Source organism: Myotis lucifugus, unplaced genomic scaffold (assembly GCF_000147115.1).
Source record: "Myotis lucifugus unplaced genomic scaffold, Myoluc2.0 scaffold_382, whole genome shotgun sequence".
NCBI lineage: Eukaryota > Metazoa > Chordata > Mammalia > Chiroptera > Vespertilionidae > Myotis > Myotis lucifugus.
Genome location: NW_005871430.1, coordinates 561,416 through 584,582, shown reverse-complemented (window position 1 = coordinate 584,582; position 23,167 = coordinate 561,416). Strand labels below are relative to the sequence as shown.

Genomic DNA, 23,167 nt, shown 5'->3' with positions numbered 1-23,167 from the left:
CCCAAACTCAGGGAAGCCAATCACATGTAAACAGCCACCTAATCCTGTTCTTATTCCACTGCTGTGGGGGCTTTCGTCTCAAGGAAAGGCACTCTGGCCTGTGGGGACATGGAACAGCTGCAGCTCTTAAGGAACATTCCTTCGCAGAAGGAGGCCTGCTCAGGTTTCACTGGACTGGCGGGAGGGCCTCCTTCCTGGTCCTGGCCCCCTGAGCTGGAGGGCCGGGGTAGGAACTGGCAGGAGGGATCGCTTTAATGCCTGAGGCAGGATTTAGGCAGGGTAACTCCCAGAACTCAATTTCCTGTCACTTTGGTTTGGGGGTGCCCCCTTTCCATCTCAGTGGTGATCTTGCAGGTAGGGCACCTTCTCCTACCCCCCTCCCACCGGAAAGACTCGCTGGTCCCACCCTTAGGGTCGCTTGGCCACTGGGCAGAACTTCAGGGCCTGGCTGAGGTGACTGCCCCACCCCGCTGGCCTCCTGCTAATCTTGCAAATGCAAACTCCTTGTGTAGGCCAATAGACAAGTCCACCTTCCCCAAGGAGGGATGCACTGATTAGGCCCCCGTTTTCCTAGGGACTCACACAGCTGGAGGGCATCTGGTCGACCAAGCCCAGAATCTCAGTATTCTGTTCACTTTGTACCTCTCTTTTCCCTATTTTCAATAGATTAGCAAATCCAAATGCTTGCTTCCTAATTGGGTTCTTCCCCTCTCGTCTCTAAATCCCGGAGCTACAGCTAAGCAGGGTGGCGCCTCCCTGTGCAGGCCCCAGGACCTGGGCGCAGGCGGTGCAGGATGGCTTCCCAAGGACGAGGAGAGAGTCCCTGAAACTTTTAGTTCTGCAGCTGGGTAGTAGCAGCCTCCCTCACTCCTCATCCCTGTTGCAGCCCCAAAGAGAAAACTCACCAAGCAGGGAACATGCCCTGACCCCACAGAGCTGGATGGGGGCACAGTATGATATCGAGGAGGTGGTGAGGGGGACACATTTGGATTATAGAACATCTACTTTACAACTCAAGGCCGAGTGATTAGCATGCGGGGAAAACCATGAGCCAGCAGTTTGCAACAAAGCTGGCAGGCTGCAGAGATGTTGATCCCCAGGATCATGTTCCAGAGGGAGAAACCCCTCCAGGCCAGGCTGGCACTCAATGGCTAGTTCAGGGTTGGGGGATTAAGATCGAACCATGATGAATGTGTACACACACGCTCGCGCACTCACATGCGTGCACACACATGCATGCACACACACACTCGTTTTCTCTCTCCTCTCTGTACTGGCTCCTGTGCCCGAATCTCAAGGCTGCCTCCTCCACTGGAAAGTCTCTCGGGAGCTGGGTCGCTCCTTCCTTGGAAGGCCCATGCTAGCCACAGCCTACTCAGCGAGATCAGGGACGTGGATGGGGATAGCACATGGTCCAGCTCTCCATACACCTCGGACTTTGCACTGACCCACATCCTTCATCTCAGATCGCTGCCGGTCCTCCTTGCATCTTTTCTGCCTCTGCCTTTCATCACCTCACTTCCCTCCCCAGGTCTGAGTCTCTTCCCTTTTCCTCCAATCCTTCCATTCCTCTAATTCCTCCAATCCTTCCATTCCTCTAATTCCTCCAAGCCTTTCTCTACCTCCCTCTTGAACAAGACCCTCGACATCTGTCTTTCTTTCCCTTTCCCTTTCTTCTATTTCTCCTTTCTCCTCTGGCTTTCTCTTGCCATCTTTCTCATCGTATTACTCCTTTTGACAGATACTTACTGGCCGCCTCTCATGCACAAGACCCCGTGACAACGGCCGCTGGGCATGGGCTATAATAATATATAAAATACTGTCTCTACTCAAATCATGGTTGTGATCTAGGAGAGGAAAATGAGGCGTAGGCACGTGGTTATAATATAGAGTCACGCGTGCTATTACCACACAAATGGCCCAAAGTGCTCCAGCTATTCGTTGGGAGAGAAAAGTCCATTCTGGGTAGAGTGCCAGGGAGGCTCTCCTGGGAGGGCAGCCCTGTTACTGCCCTTGGGGAAGAGCTGGATTTGGTCCTGTAGAGATGTGGGGGCGGCACCAAACAGATGAGTGTGTGATTGTGTGCATGTATGATCATTTGTACGAATGCATGTATGCGCATGTACATATGTGTGATTGTGTGTGTGCATGTGCGATTATGTGAGTGCATGTGTGCAATTGTGTGACTGCATGTGTGTGATTGTGTGTGTGAGTGTGTTTGTGTATGACTGTGAGTGCATGTGAGTGTGTGTGTGTGATTGTGTATGTGCATGTGTGTGTGTGAGGGAGGCTGAGGACAGCCAGAGCAGGCTGGAGAGCAGGGTAGAAAGCCCTGGCAGCAGCCTGTGTGCAATCACCTTATTTACCACTGGCGCCTGGACTAGGTAGGTGGTGCTTTAGAGGAAACGAAAGGCCAAGTTTGGGAAATGACTCGCTGAGTGTCTTTTCCTCTCTTTCCTGCTGCCTTTGTTTCTGCCGATTGTCTGTTTCTTTCTGAGTGGATCAGAGCCTTTCTGCAGTGGCCGCCTCAGGGCCCGCTTCGTGGCAGCAGAGATCTGATGAGGGTCATGATAGGAACCAAAGTGCTTCCTCTCTCCTTGGATCTCAGAGGCACCGAATGCGGGGACCCCAGGGGCTGGCTTCACAGCCAGCGTCTGAGACCTCGCTCATCCAGAGCCCGCTGCGTCTCTGCCAGCTCCAGTGACCCTGCTGCCCAGACCCACATGTCAGCCTCAGGACCCCAACCCTGAGGGGCCGCTGTGACTGCCCAGCCCCCTGGCCTCCTCCTGTCCCACCGTCCTGGCGCACCCCCAACACCAGAGCTTGGGGTAGAGTTGGGAGGGCCCAGGAGGGGAAACCCAGCACCTCTCTAAGGACCTGATTATTTCCAAAGACTGTGCTAATTTTCTGATATGATCCTCACATCTCTGTGAGGCACTAAACCCTCATTACTTTTCCTGACCGATGCATTCTAATTAGATCAACACTTAAAAAAAATTCACAATAGCCACAGGATGGCTTTCCATCTCATTAACTCCTCACTTATTATTTTCATGAAAATTACTGATAAAAATGTGCATCTCCATTTGGTGAGGCCTCACAGCCTCCTCGGCGCCTATCTTGCATCTCTCCCGTCACCCGGGCTGTGCAGCGTCGCCATGGTAACCCACAATAATAGAAACTAATAAATTACAAACGAGATGCTCGTTGAGCAATTATTGTCCTCTTTTATGCAAGTTTCTTGCTAATTTTGATCATAAGGGAAAGTACAATAAGACTCTGAAGGAATGAGTCTATTTCAAGAGAATATTAGCAAGCAGAAGTCTGGGCGGCTGTTTTCAGATCTGTAATAAAGTGATTTGGTGATTTCAAGCAATGGGAAGAGGAAATAAACTTCTTGCCTCATGCCCCGTGCACGGTCGTGTCCCACAGAGATCCCACTGGGGTGGCTGGATGTGATACTTGTTGTCAAAATGTGCAAGGCATGCTGGCCTGTCCCTTCTCCTGCCTCTACCAACTTAGATTGTATGTATTGGTCCTTAAAACTTAAGGATTGAAAACGACACCTTTCTTAGGCACTCTTTCCAGCTCCTCTCACTAATCATTCTTCCCCCCCCCCCCCACTAATCATTCTTGGAAGTTTTACCTGTGTCCCCAAGCCTGACTGTCTTATGAGCAGAGGCCACTGTAAACCTCCTGGGGACCCTCCCATGGGTCTGTCCTGGACTCGGGAACTCGGTGGGAGAGGAAGAAATCGGGAAGCCTATGGCTTATGTGGGTACCAGGGAGTAGGATGGAAAGGCTTCACCAGGCAGCTTTCTCAGTTTGTAAAAAATTCTGCCCATTCTCACCCTGAACACACAGCCACTGTTTCCACATTCCCCAGTTCCTAGGATGAAGGTGGCAGGTGACCCTTGAGGAACAGTGACTTGAGGTGACATTTACAGTGGCCCTGAACCTTAGGGAGACAGATGGGCCTGGGAAGGATGAGCAAGTAAACAATGACCAGGGAGAAATGCCTCAGGGGAAAGCAGTCTTCATCTACTAGGTGGGCAGGATTCAGGACCACCTCCCCGAACACTCCTCCCAGGAAACCAGGGGCTCAGTGAGCCTTCTCGAGAAGTCCATGGGCTGGGCCGGGCCCTTTACCACCTCTGTCCCTGCCTCACCCTCCAGGAAAGCATTCCATCTACTTAACTCTTATGCTCATTCCTCAGCCAAGACGCCAGGAATCACAATCACATTGTCCCTTTCAGCTCTGGTCACCTTCTAGGCATCACTACTGCTCTGTCGTGGTGAGCAGTGGTCAGAAAGGGGCTGTGGTGCTTGATGAACAGGAGGAAGAGTTGACCAGAGTAGGAGCCTCCCGGGGAAAGGATCCAATGAGTCTAATCCATTGTCCTACGTCACCAGGACCTTCGGACATTCCTACATCTGGCTTTTCCTAAGGCCTAGGTAGGACCCCGCCCTGTGGTTACCTGTGAGTGAAGATTTATGGAGGGCTGGTTGGGGGAGTAGGGCCCCCCGAGATCATTCCTGAGCAGGTTGTCGCTGTGCATCTTGGTTTTGAGGCAGGTGATGTAACGGTTACAAAAGTCCTTGCAGAGTTCATTGACTTTCTCCAACTCCAGCAGGTGGATTCTCAGGACCTGGATTGCCTTCACCATCTGTGGGGAGGGAGGAGAGGTGAGCCCAGGTGTTTATATCACATCCCCTTGCTGCCTCGACCCCCAAGCCCCAGGCACACCAGGGGACAGGAGCCCATGCCCCGCCCTAGGTATATGCTTTCTCATCCACATGGTTTGAATTCTCATGACCTACTGCCGATTGCTTGCTGCCTTGAGCCCACTGTTGTCACAGCTGCTCTTGGGCAGTGGTGGTATTCTGAGAGCGGTACTGGCCTTAGAGGTAGAAGACCGGGCCCCCAAACCCCAGGCCTGCCATTTATGATCTGTTTGGCCTTGGGCAATTACTTAAGCAATCTGTGGCTTACTGTCCGACAAATAGGGATAAAGACATCCTCCCTAACAATTGTGCAGGTTGGTTAAGAGGGTCCTATGAGTGGATGCACAAGCTGCAAAGAGTGAAGCCTGAATGAGGGCGAGGGAGACGAGATTAGAGTTCCTTGCAAGTGCCTCAGGGGTCAGGGACTGTCTATTCTTAAATAAGCCTGCTGAGTGCATCACGTGACACAGGTCACCTTGCAGATGTTCATTGATCCTCGCTGACTGAATGACTTAGCCAGGCCTTAGAAAACCTAACTGTGGTGGCCTTTTCCGTGACCTTTGGGTTGGACGTGTACCTGTCACCTCTTCCAGTGGACAGTCCTAACCTTTTCGTGGCAAGAAGCTATTTCTCAATAGAAATTTTTCTCTTTATCATTGTTATTATTATAAAGAGAAAGTGTATGGGATGTATGGAAAATAGAGGATGGAAAACAACAACAAAAATGGCCCTTGATCCAATCATCCTAAAACAATGATAAATGTTCTTTTTCCACATGCATGTATTTTAACACAGTTTTAGTCACATGTGCATACAAGTTTGTGTCCTGTTTTGCCCTTAGTTTACCAGTTGTAGTTTTCTAAGTGGCAAAATTGTTCTCTCTGTTCTCCCTTCTAGACCACGATCTTCTAGAGGCAGGAATGGTGTCTAATTTGCTCACCGTGTTATCCTCAGCACCAACACATGTGTATACTGATTAAATGTTTATTGAATGGGTGGAAGTTATTTAGAAAATATATTTTCTATTTTTTTAAATTAATTTTTAGAGAGGAAGAGAGAGGGATAGAAACATCGATGAGAAACATTGATCAGCTGCTTCCTGCACACCCCCTACTAGGGTTGGAGCCCACAACCCGGGTATGTGGCCTGACCAGGAATTGAACCAGTGACCTCTTTATGGGTTGATGCTCAACCACTGAACCACACTAGCTGGGCTGAGCAAATATATTTTTAATTGTTGCAAATTATTCAATGTGTGCCCTATTTAATCAATTCCTTATCTGGGGGCATTTAGATTACTTCCAATTTTTCAATTTTATAAAAAAATGGTATAGTGACTAAAATCTAAAGCTTATAGATTTTATTCATGTTTCTGCATTAATTCCTTAGGGTGAATTCCGGGAAATGACAGGAAAAACTGCTATGGGCATTGTTTAGGCTCGCGATAAATATCACCAAGTTGCTTTTCAAGTAAGGGCTGTTTAAATGGTGCTGGAGCAACTGGACATCCACAAGCGAAAAGGTGAATCTTGATGTAAATCTCACATCTTACATAAAAATAAACTCAAGTGGATCAAAGAACTAAGTGTAAGACATGAAACTATAAAACTTTTAGGAAAAAAAAACACAGGAGAAAATCATCAGGACCAAGGACGAGGCTTACAGGGCTTACATTCGACACCAAAAGCACAACCTGGAAAAGGGAAACTTGGTAATTGGACCTCATCAAAGTGAAGTGTCTGCTCCTCAAAGACCCCGAGAGGAAGAAGAAAGGACAAACAGGCTAGGAGAAAATGTTTGCAAACCGCGTATGTGACAAAGAGCATATCTAAAATCTATGAAAAGCTTTCAAAACTAAACAGTAAAATAACAAGCAATCCAATTAGAACATGGGCTAAAGACAACCTCAGACTTTTCAAGGAAGAGGATATGCAGATGGCAAATAAGCACATGAAAAGATGTTCAATGTCATTAGCCATCAGGGAAATGCAAATTAAAGCCACGATGAGATATCACTACACGCTTACAAGAATGGTTAAATAAAAAGGAGTGATCACACCAAATGCTGACAAGGGACAGGACACTGGATCCTTCATACATTGCTGGGGGGTATGTAAAACGGTTCCGCCCTTCTGGAAAACCTCATAACAAAACTAAATCTATGTTTACTATACAGCCCAGAAACTGCACTCTTGGGCATTTATCCCAGAGAAATAAAAGTGTATATTTACTAGTACACAAAAACCTTATTTCTCATAGCCCCAAACTGGAAAAAACAACAAAATATACTTCGGCAGGTGAATGAATAAAGCAATTGTGGTACATCCATATCATGGACTAGTACTCAGCAACAAAAAGGAACAAACTGTTGATACAATCAAAAACTTGGGTGGATTTCAAGGAAATTATGCTGAGAAAGAAAAACCAGTCTCAAAAGATTATATACTGTAAGATACCATTTATGTAACATTCTTGAAATGGCAAAATTATAGAGATGAAGAATAGATTAATGGTTGTGGACAGTGGGGTGGGAGAATTGCTCAGTATCTTGACTACCCTAGTGTGTACATGAATCTACACGTGTGATAAAATTGCACAGAACTACACACACACACACACACACACACACACACACACACACAAACACACACACACGGCCGTAAAACTGATGGAATCTGAGTAAGGTTGGCGGATTGTATTTTGTCTACTTCCTGGTTGAGAAACTGTTCTATACTATAGTCGTGAGAAGGGAATCGGGACCTTTCTGTACCATTTCTTACGAATACATGTGAATCTCCAATTATATATATATAAAAGAGTAAACAAAAAGAGTGGTGCTCAGTGGTTAGAGCGTCTTGGGTTTGATTCCAGGCCCTAGTTGGGGTGCAAACAAGAGGCAACCAATCGACGTCTCTCTCTCACATTGATGTTTCTATTTCTTCCTCTCTCCCCTCTACTCTCTCTAAAAAAAAAAAAACTCATTGAAAAATACCCATTGAGGATATCCAATAAGGATTAAAGAGAGAAAGGGGGGGAGGGGCTTGTTGCCTTTGGAGAGCCATTTATGTCGCCATAAGTAATATACAAGAGTCCCTGTTTAACCCTCCCCTCCCACTTCTGGCTGGTATTTGGATGCCCAGGAAAACAAGGAGGGAATCTCTTGCAGAGAAATTCCGACTTCCGCTGTGCAGAGAGCTGCCAGCGCCACACCCCTCTCTGAGCCTCATTGGCATTTCAAGTGGAAAGTGCCTGGGTTGGCATTTGAATTGTCTGATGGGCAGGGACTATACTCAACTAATTAAGGGCTCTTGGAGTTATGAATTAGACTAAGTGTCACTCAAAGGCCGAAACCAACAATTTTGGGTCTTCACGCAGGGCTCAATCACAGGGTCTTGTCCTAAGTGCTCCCTCCATGGGGCTGAGCCGATGGAGCCTGGGCTCTCCCAGGCACAGAGAATACTGACTTTGGTATTGATTATTTGAACTAAAAAATGGGGTTAGGCACTGAATAAATATTTGCTCTTGCCCGAATTATCTACTTGACTTTGGCCATGAAGATCCTGTTTTGTATCTAGAGTAATTATCACAGTACAGGTGTTTATTAAATGCTCACTGATTGGTAACAATACCCAAACATTTCTTATTCTATGCCCCAGTCCCTGTACTAGACCTATGGCATGCCTTATCTTATGTGCCTCACAACCACCTCCGCATTTTACAGTTGGAAGAAAATGAAGCTCAGAGGTATTGTTTACTTGTTTAGAGTCACACAGCTGGTAAGCGACAGAGCTAGGATGTGAAGCCAGGTTGCCTGTGTTGCTCTGCTCTCAATCCCGGCCCTTGGAATTTATGTGTACAAAATGGCAGTTTAAAGGTGCATGGTTTAGGGAGAAAGTGACTCAGTGACTGGAATTATGGGATTCCAGAAAAACCAACTAGCTTTGGGGATATTGAAGTTATTTCCAGATTCTGCCCTGGCAACCTCCCCTCATTCAGCTGCTCTGACTTCTCTCTCACTCCTGGTCTAGCCCAGGAGTCAGAATCCCTCACCCATGCAGGCGTCTGCTTCCTCATGCGGAAGAAGAGAGGAATGGGCTGTCAGGTGCCTCCGATGTTCTGACTCTGAGCATCACCAGGACTCCTGCCCTCAATTCACGGACGGCGTGGAAGGGGCACTGGGAGACGATCTGGCCGCCTGTGGTGAGCAGAAGGGCCAAGCCTCTAGGACACAGGCTGCATGGTCTCCAATCAGAACCTCATCATGGCAAAGCTCTCTGTTCTCTCAACCTGCTTGTTGAATTCTTCCATGAAGTGACCAAATTCTCTCCTGCCTTAACAGAAAGCGCTTGCTCAGCCTCCTGTGGGCACCAAGAACATCTAGTGCTTCTATCAGCACCGGCTCCCTTAATTCAATGTTATCCATTCAACCTGAATATTGTCTCACAACGTGCCATAGGCTGGAGAAAGCACCTGCCTGGAATAAACTGTCCAATTAGCTTTATCTTTTCCAGGCAACAGAATCCTGGTTCCTTCAACCTTTCGTCTTTTCCCCTTTTCTTCTTTCTTCTTACATCTTCCTTTCTTCTTTCTTTCTGTTTTTTCTTCCCTTCTTTCTCTTAGCTTTCCTGTGCTGGCCCAGTCTTCATTTTTAATCAACATTTTATTCACTCATTTATTTTTAAATCTTCTCATGAAGCAATACACCCATATTCACACACAGAAAAGTACACACATTTATTTTAAAAACATAGCCAATAAGGACTTATTAAAAGAATCAGAAAATACAAATCAGTAAAACAAACTCAAAAGTAAAATCCACCTGGATAGCTTTGCTGAAGTGAAATAGACATGCACTGGGATTAAGCTGGGTCTGGTGCTCGGTGCTCAAAGTGGACCCACCACTCGGTCTGACACCTCACAGTGGATTATGGAATAATAGACTTGGTTTAAAGATTTAAGCAGGTAGCGTAAATCATCATGGTGTTCTGAGGCAATGAATATGGAGGACCTTTCAATATTAGAGAAAAAGACGGGCAACGCCGATAAGGTGGGGCGCTGCCTGGTAGAGCAGGAAGCCTGGGGCGTGCATGTGCGTGCGTGTGCGTGCGTGTGTGTGTGTGTGTGTGTGTGTGTGTGTGTGCTGTCAGTCAGCCTGGATCTGAGTCCACCTGCTGTTTAGAAACTGGGTGATACTGGGCCAGTTGCATGACTTCTCTGAGCCTCAGTTTCCTCATTTGTAACATGGAGAGAGGATCATCCCTAACTCACAGGCTTGGTTAAAAGCTGAGGGAAATAATAACGTGAAAGTGCTTTATGAACCACAGGGAATCAAAAGCATATACATTTTTTAACCTCTTTTAATAACTTCTAATATCTTGCTGGCTTTCCTACTGCTATTCCATATTCAGCTAGTGAAAAAACAATCACTCCCAGTTTTTCTTCTGTATTTGTGTTTTGTAAATCATCCTCTGTCCTATGTGTTTGCAATTTGGGGTTTCTGCCTCTAAATCAGAATAAAACTCGGATTTATTGGGCTATTTTTCTAAATGATCAATGTCATATAAAAAGTCATTCCAAATTTTCTGGAGCAATAACCATTCCATTTGATTTAGTATCATCTCCAAATGTGATAAATGTGTCCTTAATTCCTTCCCCCACGTTTGGCTTCCTTTTTCAGCTTTTCTCCCTCCCTTCTCGTTCAAAATAAAGAAACAGCCCTTGTTTTCTAAGAAGTACCCTTCAAAGAAGCAAAACAAGCTGCAACCTTATATTTTCATCTCATGCCATGTGCACTAGCCCCAGGGGTCCCAGGACAGAACATGGATGGGGCTACTGGTTTCCATGAGGTCACGTGGCCCCAGGGGTCCCAGGACAGAACATGGATGGGGCTCCTGGTTTCCATGAGGTCACGTGGCCCCAGGGGTCCCAGGACAGAACACGGATGGGGCTCCTGGTTTCCATGAGGTCACGTGGCCCCAGGGGTCCCAGGACAGAACACGGATGGGGCTCCTGGTTTCCATGAGGTCAGGTGGCCTTAGGGGTCCCAGGACAGAACACGGATGGGGTTCCTGGTTTCCATGAGGTCACGTGGCCCCAGGGGTCCCAGGACAGAACACGGATGGGGCTACTGGTTTCCATGAGGTCACGTGGCCCCAGGGGTCCCAGGACAGAACATGGATGGGGCCCCTGGTTCCCATGAGGTCACATGGCCCCAGGGGTCCCAGGACAGAACACAGATGGGGCTCCTGGTTCCCATGAGGTCAGGTGGCATGATGCTCCATATCGCTCATTTCCTGCCTGGGTATTCCAGACAAGCATTTAAACTTTCTGTCAAGTTTAGGGTGATAATGCTTACACGGTAGAGCTATTGTGAAAATGGAATTAGATAATGTATGTAAATGTTCTGGGAACAGAGTAGCTATTTGATCAATGTCAGTTCTTTATGCCAACGTGCCCCTCCCGCAACCAAGTTCCTCCTAAAAAGTAGCCTCTCTCGTAGGATCGTGGCCTCTTCACTTGATGGTAATAAATCTTGCCTTTCAAATCAATTACAGACAGAGCACTTTACAAGATGCAAAATGCTCTTCTCTCCATTATCTCATTTGAGTCTCATAACCACGGGGCATGTCTCCCCCGGAGATGAGGGACGAAGGCTGAGATGAGGTGCCCTGCGAAGTTGCACGCAGCAGTTAAGAAGGCTTCCTCTGTGAGCTGGGAAGCTGGGACGGTTCTCTCTCACTTGCAGAGGAAGGAGTTTATAAACACACAAGCTCTGATATTTCCTGGGGGTCATTAGGGCAGCCGAAGCTAAAATCTAATCAGGAATTTTTCCAGACCCGCCCGGCTCTGCCCAACCAGTTCTAAGTGTCAGGTCATTGGAACAAGAAATGGGACTTGGAAGAAAAATGAAGACCAGGGACTGGGAACTGCCAGATTATGGGAGGACAGATGAACATTTTCTGGAAGCCATCATGCATGACAAGTGAAACACTTTTAAGTCAATAACAGGTCACTTCTCCTCAATTCGGAGGAGTGTGGTGCCGAGGAAGGCGGTGGGCTTTGGAGTTACACCCATATGGTGCAAATAGCAGCCTGTAACTTTGGGTTCTTAGGCCTTGAGCTCCTCTGTAAAATGTGGACAGGACCATTGAGAGAGCGAAATGGCAGAGCAGTGGGCTTTGGAGGCTGAGCCCTGGGTCTTCCACCTGCTGAGAGGCCCTGGCCAGTTTACACAGTCTCTGCACTCTACTTTCCTCCTCTGTAAAATGGGACAACAGTGACCCCCTCAGAGTTATAGTGAGGACTGAATGAAAGGTGGGCAGAAAAGAACTAAAAAGAAGAGATGGGGTAGCGTGGCCATGTGGCTCCCTCTGCTGCGTGCCAGTGTGTGACCTTGAGCTAGCGACATCCTCGTGTGTGACCTTGAGCTAGCGACATCCTCGTGTCTCAAGCTCCTCGTCTTAAAATGGGAATAATAGTAATCATATGTGCCTTGTGGGTTTGGAAATAGGATTAAGTGAGAAATGATATGTAAAGTGTTTAGATGAGCACCTGGCACCTAACAAGTGCTCTATAGATGCTCATTGTTGCCAGCTTAGATGGTTTTTCCTTTCCCTTCCTCATGTCTGTAGGATTCCTGCTCCTGTCTGGGTGAAGGGAGTCTGCACTGAAGGCTGACAGAGAGACTGAGCGGGGCTGGCGAGGCCTCTGTGTGCCCAGAACTCCGGCCTGCCTCCTCTCCACGGCTCCGGCCTCGGGCCCTGCCTCCTCAGCGTGGCCCAGGGGCCGGTGGGGCCCCGTTTCGGAGCTGGCTTTGCGGCCAGGCAGCCCTAATCTGTCCCTTGAGCCACACCGGAGTCTCATTAAAACGTGCCCCATAAATGTTAAAAAATTTACACATAAAAAAATTCCATGCATGAAACTGAAACCATAGGTTTTACAGCCTCGGTTTGAAATCTTGCATAATATATAAAACCTTGGCCCTGCACTGGGGGCCCGTAAATCAGATTTTATAAAACAAAAAGCTTCTACTTTTCAAAGGGGTTTGGGGAACTTGCAAATTTTACAAACTTTACCAACTGCCAGTCAGAGGGGGTTGGACCCGAGCGGGGGACCGGGGGGCAGGTAAGAGAGAGGCCTGGTGAGCACAGGGCGGGAGTGGGAACTGGCGTGGAGAGTGGCTATGGCACTAACTGGGGGCATCCCAGCCTAGCCACCAGCGTCGGAAGGGGAGGTAGAGAGGGTCAGAGTGTGGGGATTGGGGGAGACCTGGTGGGGGTCCTCTTTTTTAAAAATATATTTTTATTGATTTCAGAGAGAGGAAGAGAGAAGGAGAGATGAAAACCTCAATGATGAAAGAGAATCATTGATTGGCTGCCTCCTGCACGCCCCCTACTGGGGATCAAGCCTGCAACCTGGCATGTGCCCTGATGGGGAATTGAACCCTGACTTCCTGGTTCATTATGTCCAAGCTCAATTGCTGAGCCACAGCGGCTGGGTGGGGGGTACTCTTACGAAGTAGGACTCTATTGTCCCAGGGAGAAGGGAGGGGGTGATGCAGTGGAGGGAGAGCATATGAGGAGCCATAGGCTAGTCCTGGTCCTAAAGTAATTTCCCTTCTCTGGACTGTGCTGTCTCATCTGTACATGGACTTGCTTCTCTCCACAGCTGTGTCTCGTCGTGTGCAGTGGGAGCAGCTGGCTCCCAGGAAGGGCAGTGCCCTCAGAAACTGCAGTCTGGGGACCTCTCTGGTCTTTGGGCAGCTCCAGGAGAGCTCAGTCAGCGTTCCCATGGGAACTTGTCCAGGACACTTTCTGGGAGGAGGGGAAGGTACAGCATGCAAATTGGTGTTGTTTTTTTTTTTGGGGGGGGGGAGGGTCGCGCGCAGCTAGAGGTGGGAGGAGTCATGCCCAGTGGTGGGCTTGGTGGGGCTGGGGGGACACGGAGAGGGATCAGAGCTCGAGATCCCAGGGTGGGACAAAGTTTTGGGGACCTCCGTGTCCTCCTGACAATTTCATCTGTGAAAGTCAATATTCAAGGGCAGAAGAAAGCCGCCCTGACACGCACATATATATAAAATAAATCTCTCAATTATCTCAGCTCATTTGCTCGGGGTCTCTCATTTTATGTCCCTGCTCTGCTGCGCAGTATATCTGTCCGGATAAAGAGTTACAGTCCGTTGGGCTACGTGTGCGGGGTTGTAAAAAATACAGATGCCAGATTAACTGGCTGTGGCACTCGGCAGCTGATTGAGCTGATAATGACGCGATCTGACCTTTTTCTAATTTCTAATTATGTGCATCTTGGCTGCGCTGGCTACATGATTCCTGTTCTAATGATGGCTCCTGTGGTTGGCCTCTTCCTCCCCCTCCTGACTGCAAGAGGGCGCGAAGGGCACTGCTTGGCTCCCCAAGTAAAGTTTTGGGGAGGCGGGGCTGGGAGGCTAGAATGCCTTGGCGTAAGGATACTGCACTTGAGACTAACCTTCTGGATGGTATGCGTTCTTAAAGGCCATTTAGTTCCACAAGCCACCTCACTCGTGTTTTTTTTACAGTCACTGGGGATGGGTGTATTGGATCTACAGGCAAGGAAACCGAGCTTCGAAGGAGTGAAGTCAGCAAAGTCGCACAGACGGTGAACAGGGAAGCCAGCCCCGGGCTTTCATCTCTAGGTGCTCCTCCAACTGTCCCCATGGGAACAACTGACCCATCACTGGGGGACACCTTGTAAAGTAGATGGTTGTCTAACCACTATGCTGTATACCCGATAATAACACGAAATAATACTGAATGTAAACTGTAATTTAAAAAATTTTAAATCACAGAGAAAATAAAATAATTGATTGACCAATCTCCCAGCCACGACTGTGGCTACTCATCTGGGTAAATCAGGCCACGTGAGGGGTGGGATGTCCAAGGACGACTCCACCAACCAGACCACTCCCAGTCCGGTGACCTGAGGACTGGGGCCGCCGGAGGGCTGGGGCCGCTGGGGCAGCTTCTACAACACCCACTTCCCCTGGGCAGGCTTGGCACACGGCAGGCCCTTAACCAAGGTTTGTTGGACTGAATCAGAACTCTGAATATGTGAGTGAGCAGACCTGGAGACCCAGGGAGTGTTGGCAAGGGGAGCACGGAGCCAGACACTTGCTGGCATGTCCAGGCTGCACGGAGCAGCAGGCTACAGTGATGACCTGGGTAACACACTGGGTTTGAAAGCCTGATCTCCTGTGTCCCCCTAAATGGGCAGGACATCCGCTGGCCTCCTTCTCAACAGGACTGTGTCTCCAGGTCTCTCTACCTGCTGATGTGCTTGAATGTGCCTGTCCCCTCACCCTCCACACTGCAGCACACTGGCCTGGCGAATTACTAATGTGCCAGGACTTCAGCCCTCAGAACCACTGCCCCAGACATTCTGGGTGCCACGCCCCCCCTCCTCCTGTCTGCATGGCAAGAGGCTGGAGGGGATGCATGTGTGCAGCGGGCAGAGACCAGAGAAGGGGAGAGCTTAGGCAGTCAGACCTGTGCCTGCAGCTCTTGGTTTAGGGACCTTAGAAATGGTTCTCAGTGGCTAGAGGACCATCTCGTGCCTGGCCCACAGTGGCACACAACACCTTTTGCTGAATGAATGAAGAAAGGATCATTTCTAGGGCACTTGGAGGGACCACAGGGGATGGAGGACCTAGCCGGGGTGGGGAGGGAGGGTCTTTACCAGATTGTCCAGTTCTGGGTCATCGCTGAAGAAGGGTTTGTGCTCCTGCTCCTGCTGGTGGACAAAGTTCTCGATGTCCACGTCAAAGCTGGCGGAGGTGATGCACTCCGAGCCCTGGGTGGCCTGTTCACATTTCTCAAACAGCAGCGTCAGAAGCGGGAAAAGAGGGTGCCTGTGGGGACAGCAAGAGCTCACACATGCGCACAGAAACCTGCGGCTGGCTGGGCTCAGAAGCCATGAGGGCCCCTTCCCCATGCTCCCCGCACTTCTTCGCCCAAGGCCCCACTCCTGAGATCGCCCCCAGACCCCACGGTCAGGACAGATGGCAGCAGTTCACGCCCTGCTGGGAAGACCCAGTCTCCCATCCCTGGGCGTAGAGGGCGCTATCCTCCCCACCAGCGCCTGCCTCTTCTCTTTGGTAAGATAACCTGCATGGGTATCTGATGAGGGTGAGGGGTGTAACCCTTCAGAGAAGTAGGTGTCCCTTTCTGCTTTAAGGTCAACCCAGGAAGGAAGTGTGGGTAGTATCCAGACAAGTCCCGGACAGGAACATTAGCGGTTGGTCAGACACCCATTCTTGGCTGTCTGGAGCCAGCTGAGGGCAGTGCCTGTGTGTCTGTGAGTGTTTACAGGGGATGAGCGTGAGCCTGAATTCTGGTTGCACATGGCGGGCAGGTGTCTCCACCTGCTCTGCATCTGTTCGCTGACTCAGTTCAGGTCAGACACCCAATCACAGGAATATCACCTCCCTGCACTTTCCCATCATCCCACACCTAGCACATCCGTAACCACCTGATTATCTGCATCGTACTTGCTCACTGTTGTCCTCCAGGACCGACCCTGTCTTAATGAGCGTTGTATCCTTAGGGCCTTGCCCTGCATGCTCATAGCAGGGACTTAATACTCAGTGACGGACAATGAATTAGGGAATGAGGAGCATGTGAGTGAGCAGGTGGTATGTGTGTGATGTATTCTGTAAGCTGAAGGGCCTACCTCGCTGGCTCTGTGGGTCTCTGTGGAGACGCCACCCTCTCTGGGAAGTTCCTCTGACTGCCCCTCCCTCACACTACGCTGATGGCTCCCTGAGCTCTTTGCTTTATCACCTGCCTTCCTGACTAAAATATGAGCTGCATGAGGGCAGGAAGCAAGCCCACCTTATTCACCACAGTCTGTTCGGAGTCTAGAAGAGGCATGTGGACCCCAACAAATATTTGCTGAATGCATATATGTTATGCGTGCACACCTGTGTGCACACGTAAGTGCATATCACTCTTATTTCTCTGCAGCATGTGTGAATGACTATGTCTTAATTCCCAGTACGTGTGCATATGTTTGCACGGGTTGTTGACACTGGACCTAGAGCCCCCTTCCTTCCCATGGTGGTCCCCGAAAAGCATCTGCACCCTCCTCTGGTCTCTTTCTCAGTCCCCTGGGACCACACAATCTAGCTCTTTCTTTTTGATTAAGCTCTGCCTGCTGGGAGAGGAGGAAGCATGTGTCAGGCCTGGCCCCTGGGCCTCTGCGAGAGGGGCTGCTCCGGCCAGCACTGTCCAGTAACATTCCTGCCACGTGGACATGTTCTACATGGTCTGCCCTCCAACACAGAGCTACTAACTAGTCGAAGTCAAGGGGCTGTTGCCCTGGCTGGGTGGCTCAGTTGGTTGGAGCGTTGTCCTGTACACCAAAGGGGTACAGGTTCAATTCCTGGTCAGGGCACATACCTAGGTTGCGGGTTCGATCATGGTTGCGGTACATATGGGAGGCAGCAGATCAATGTTTCTATCTCACATCAATGTTTCTCTCTCTCTAAAAATCAATAGACACATATCCTTGGGTGGGAATTAAAAATGATGACCTGTGTCTAGGACACTGAGTTTTTTACTTTATTTAATTTTAACTGTAATTTAAACAGCCACATGTCGCTGCTGGCTGCCACACTGAAAAGTACAAGACTCGAAAATACACTGGACGGTGCTCCCCCGACACACTGTGATCAAACACAACGCAAGGAGGACTGACGCCCAGCCTCACAGTGCTGGCCGGTGGGGGACCCTCCCAGCCTGTCCACTCTGTGGTTCTCATAATTCTAGGTGCTTAGCCCCCCACATATGCTGGCCGTTCTCCCCGGGCTCAGGGGCAGTGAGGGGAGGAGTCAGGGCCCACTTCAGGTGGGCTGCTTGGCTCGCAGGGCCTGCCCTGGACACTGCCTCCCCACCTTGTTTTCAGAGTTGATGCATAAACAGCTGGTCTGCAGGCTGGGTTTTTGTCTGCAGGGAAAAAAGGGTCAATATCTGAATGTGGCCCATCTGTGGCCCCAAATCTCTAGAAGACCTACGCAGCCCCCCAGGAAGCCAACAGGGAAAACCGCGGCTCCCTTAGCCATCGGCTAAAACAAAGAGCGAGCAGGTGAAGGGTTAAACTCCAGCGTAAGTCTTCATTTGCAGCCACTAATGCCGCAGCATATTATGGTCTAATCTAAGCTGATCCCAGTTTAATGCAAGCCTCTCCCGGCCCTGCGCGGAATACCAAAGGAAGCCTCGGCAGCCGTGATTTAAGCAGAGCTCGCAGCGCTTTAGCTGAGGGACACGAAAGGCAAATTCCAGACGGTGTTATGAATTATTGCGCCTGATGAACCTTCCTACTCTCAACAGATGCCTGCTGCCATTTAAACAGCCACTAGATCAATTAGGAATGAAAGGCACAAATCGACTCTGTACAAGGGCACTAAATTACCAGGAACTAATAATCCGCAGCGACCAGGAACTAATAATCCGCAGCGCCGTGCCAGGTGGTGGGTGCACCCCGCCGGTCACCGCTGGTTCCCGTCTCTCGTCGGAGGGGGGTGGGCAGCTGCTGAACGAAGAGGGGGCGCCTGTGTGCACGTGTGTGTGTGTGCGCACCTGTCAGCGAGGCCAGTGGGAGTGTTGTGTACATGTGCTCTTGTGTGTTTGCATTGTGTGCACACACAGTGTGGGATGTATACAGTACGTGTGCATGTGGGTTGTGTGTTTCAAGGTGGAGTGCAGATTTTGTGTTCAGTGAATAGAGTGTGCATGTGCCCTACATTGTGGGCAGTGTGTGTGTATGTGCCATGTGTTGTGTGTGTGATCTGGGCGGGGATTCAGTATTCTGTGTACACAGCATGAACAGCGTGTGGGGTAGGGAAAGAAGGATCTACTGGTGACTGCATCCCTTACATACTAGCACTAGAGTTGGGATGGGGATGGGAGGGTGGTCCCCTCTGCCACTGTCCTTGCCCCTGCACGGAGGAGAGTGATCAGGGAGCGCCCCTCTGAGGAGGCGACATTTGAATGAAGCCTGAATGATGAGGAGGCAGTCATGCAAAAATCAGAGGGAGAGGCTTTCGGAGCAGAAAAAGCAAAGCGCCTGAGATAGGAATGAGCCTGGTGTGTTTCTGGAACAACATCCAGACGATGTGGCTGGAACAGGATAGTCAGGAGGGGATTGAGGGAGGTGAGGTTGGAGAGGTGAACAGGACTCAGATCACAGTCTCAGACAGAGCTGGGCCTTGAGCGGGGTACAGGTGGGGGTGCGGCTGGAGGCCTTGTCATGTACACTGGGCCACAGCACAGGTCCTTTTCATAAACCTCTCACTTCCAGGCATCAGATCTCCCCAGAATGTGTGTGTGGGGCATATCTGGGGGTGTTTTCTAGGGGCTCCTGCTATCTCTCAGAAGAAGGAAACATACTTCCCATCCCCCCCAAATTAATGAGGGCGACGGAGCACAGAACAGACTCCCGGAGTCTGGCATGGCTGCTTCTCTCCAGTCTCTCCTGACCCGAGCCAAACTCTCAGCTCCAAACCCTCCCTTCTCACATCCCACCCTCTCCAGGGTCCTGGCTGGGTTCCACCTACCCCACCCCCAGGTCCCTGAGCCCAGGAGATCAGATGGCACCTGAGCTCAGCCACAGGTTTCACATGGACTACACCGGGGTAGGGGCTGCCTGTGGCTCCCCTGATCTATCCACCTGGATCCCTCCGTAAATCCAGACTGTTCCCTGCTACCTCAAGCATAGGGACCGCTGAGACACTGCATCACCCGAGAACCAGGCTCAGCGTCCCAGTGACTCAGCAGGGTCTGTGGCTGCAGTCACTGGGCTTCTCCAAGGCTGTTCCCAGCCCAGGGCCCAGCCCCTCCCCAGCTGCCCAGCCTACAGCTGTCCAACTAAGGGTGGACCTGTATTTCAAACTACCCCCCAACATCACTGCCTAAGGCTAGAGATGAGGCTGGCAGCCCTAATGCAGGCTTGGGGAGGGACAGGACGGGGTGACTTGGGCAGGAACCCTGAGAGCTGGGTGTCTTGGTCAGCAGGGACATGAATGCCCCAGTGTGTGCAGGCATGGAAGGGGAAGACGGGTTTCTAGGGAGACACGGGATATGGTCCCTGAGCTTCAGTGTGTCCTGGTGTTGCTGTCCAGATCTCCCCCATCAGAGAGATAGAAGTAGGGACCTGGAAACTCGGTCCCAGGCCCGGAAGATGAGGAACAAGATGTGAGAGATGGCCGCTGGATTTTATTTCCAGAGGACACCTGACCTCCAGAGGAGCTCACCTGCTCTCGCTGCTCTCTCCCCTCTTCTCCCTGTCGCCTCCGCCTGACCGCCCCCTCCACCACAATCTCTCTTAAGCCGTTCAAAATTTGGAGGAAATAAATCTCACCGCTCAATTCAGGGAGAGCTTGAGCCTCGTCAGTGCAGAACAAATAGAAGGAGGGAACCTGCATGACATTTCACTGAGGAAGAGAGGTCGTTTCCAGCCACTAATAAAAAGGATTTGACACAGACTAATAAAGAGAAATGAATTTCTCTAATGGCCTAATTTAGCACACTCAGCACTGTACCCGCTCCTGGGCGCCGGGAGGGGGGGCAGAGCCCCAAGCAGGGAGCCGCATGGCTCCAGGGCGGGCAAGAAGAGATGATCTCAAATAACATTTTATTATTTCTTTTTTCTTTTCCGGGTCCCCACCCCCACCCCACCCTCATCACCTCTCCCAGGAGCATCTGAACCAAAATCAAGCTCAAGATACGCACTTCCTGTTAACAATCCAGGGAAGCGGCCTCTCGCAGCCTCGCAGCCCTGCGCTGGCTGCAGCAGTGATTAAACCCGATACGTTGATTTCTACAGGGGTTTAAGCCATCATTTGGTTTAATTACCTCTGACATTTCTGCCTTTGTGTTTTTTACATCACCCCAATTCACCGGCCTGCAATGCCCAGTTTGGGGCCAGGAGGTAGAGGAGCAGCCCCCGACACCCTGGCCCCCAACTGGGCAGGATTTGGGCTGAAGCCCCAGTGGAGGTGAATGTCACCCTCTCTGTAGCAGCAGAGAGGCAGGGACCCCTTGCTGAACCCCAGTTTTCCTTCAGCACAAGGTCACACACACACACACACACATGCCCTCACACAGATGCACACACGTGCACACACACTGGTAAGGCTTCTGAGCGCATCCATGAGCACATGGGCTTCAGCACAGCCTCCTTTAGCCCTCCCCACCTCCTGACAGGTGTTCTTAACCTACACTGCTCAGTAGGTCTCCCTAACATTTTCAAAGACCCCTGGGATGGAAACCACGACTTCCTGGTAATTCTCGTCCTTATCCCCGACTTAATTCCCCGTTAGGGTGAGGCTTATTTCCTTTCGTTAAAAGGACTCAAGAAAAGGCAAGAGGACCCTTTTCTGCTTCCCTTCCTTCCTCCTCGGACAACCGAGGTTAAATTGCTTTTAAACATTTCTTCCTGCATAGAGGATCAGAGACAGAGAAGCAGAGACAGGAAAAAAGAAGAAATGCAAGAAAGAAAAAAAAAAAAGAAGGCAAAAACACAGAGCTTTAGAGGGGCTAGGATGCAAAGAACACGAGAGACAGGGATGGAGAAGGGATATGTGGACGGAAACAGCGCCGCAGGCTGGGGGCAGGGCTGGCCGCATGCGGGAGACATTAGTGCTGGTTCTCTTTCTGGGTGATAAACCTTGTGATTCACAGTCATGCCACTCCATCACTCCGGAGCCTCTCAGCCATCCCTTCCCTCGTGACCTTGGCCGGGACTGCAGACCTCAATTATGGGTCCAGCCAAGTGTGTGGCAGCTTGCCTGGCTGTCCACCTTCTCCCCCTGGGACTGACCTTGGAGCCCCCAGGCTGTCCTGCACCTCATCTCCCAGCCCAGACTCATCGGCTGGGGAAGAGGCAGACAGGGGACACCAGGGCAGCGCTTACCCCTCCCTGGGCCCTGGTTGCTTCTTCCATTGAGGGTACAGCCCCTCAGCCTTTCCTGGCTGGGATGAGGATAGACGGTGGTCCAGAGTGTGGACTGTATGATAGGAAAGCCACATTTCTGGTGGAAATTTCAGGGGGACCAGAACATGGTCTGGGCCCGACTGCCACAGAGGACATCAGTCTGCTGGCTGCTGAGGTGGTGGGAAGGGGCCAAGCAGCGATCAGGCGGGCGGCTCTCCAGCTCCCCAACCGAGTCTGCACTGACACACGTGGAGGTCTCCAGCTGCCAAAAGGCCACCAACTGGAAACTGGGCTCAAGGGCTGGAACCCTGATCCTCTTTTTCTAGAGCCCACGGTCAGAGGTCACTGGGATCCCAGAATCAGAGGCAATGCCCCAGAGCCACTTTCCAGGGGGGCCTGCTGCCCCTTTCCTGGGCATCTCTCCACTGCCAGAGGCCCCTTACAACTATTCACTGTGAGAACTGTCGCCATGTTTCTCCTGGATGCTGAGGAAATCAATAAGCATCCTCAGACGAACACGCGGCATTCACAGTGTGGCCTCACTTTTCAGTGTGTCTCCTCAACAGACTCCCAGAACGTGGTGGATGGACAGAGAGCAGGTGGCCCCCGGCCCCGTATCTGCACAATCCCCCTTCACCAGCTCAGGCAACCAGACTCCTGGGGCTCCTGCTGGTCCTTCCGCCTCAGCTGCCTGCCCCTGGGTCTCTACCTGTCCCTTCCAGTCATCTGAGAATCCAGCTCCGAGTGCCATCCCTTCTGCGCAGGCGCCTGGAGGGCGTCTCCAGCAAGAGGAAGCGTTACCTCCTCTGAACCATCAGGGGTGCCTCAGGGTTTCCACCCGGACCACCTCCTCCTTTAGGGCGAGAAGCTGGGCGCGCTGAAACGAGTCTAGACTTTGGGGTCACATAACTGTGTGACTGAGGGGCAAGTTACTGAGTTTCTCTGAGTCTCAGTTTCCTTTTTCTGTTGTTAATCTTCACCTGAGGATATTTTTCCCATTGATTTTCAGAGAGAGTGGAAGGGAGGGGTAGAGACAGAGAGAGAAAAACATTGATGTGAGAAGGACACAGCAATTGGTAGCCTCCCACACGCACCCGGACCAGAGCCAGAGATCGAGCCTGCAACTGACCAGCATTGAACCCAGGACCCTTCAGTCCACGGGCCGACACTCTATCCACTGGGCCAAACCGGCTAGGGCTGTTTCCTTTTTTCTAAAGCAGGGACACCACCACCACGCAGGTACCTGTAAGGTTCAGTGAAGAAGCATGTGGAGTGCCTGACGCTTAGTAAGCTGCTCCTTTTCCCTGGAAGAGGAAGTGTGTGGGCACCTTTTTGATTCAGAGCAACACTGACACCGTCCGCTCCAATCAATTTATATTCCCATCTCCGTTGACTCATGTGGCAGGGACAAGCCCACATGCCAACTTAAATAGAGGTACAGAGAGAGGAGAACAGAGGCCACGTGCAATTGATCAGA

The 23,167-nt window shown here is 50.5% G+C and overlaps 1 protein-coding gene across 1 annotated transcript in view; it reads right to left on the bottom strand.

Moving 5' to 3' along the window:
- PKNOX2 (PBX/knotted 1 homeobox 2) overlaps nt 1–23,167 on the bottom strand; it is a 110,539-nt gene that overhangs the window by 26,263 nt on the left and 61,109 nt on the right. Inside the window, exons 3-4 of the mRNA XM_023743248.1 lie at nt 15,436–15,607; nt 4,479–4,667 (exon numbers count right to left, since the gene is read on the bottom strand). Of these exons, the coding sequence (XP_023599016.1) occupies nt 4,479–4,667; nt 15,436–15,607 (361 nt within the window). The remainder of the gene's footprint in view (nt 1–4,478; nt 4,668–15,435; nt 15,608–23,167) is intronic.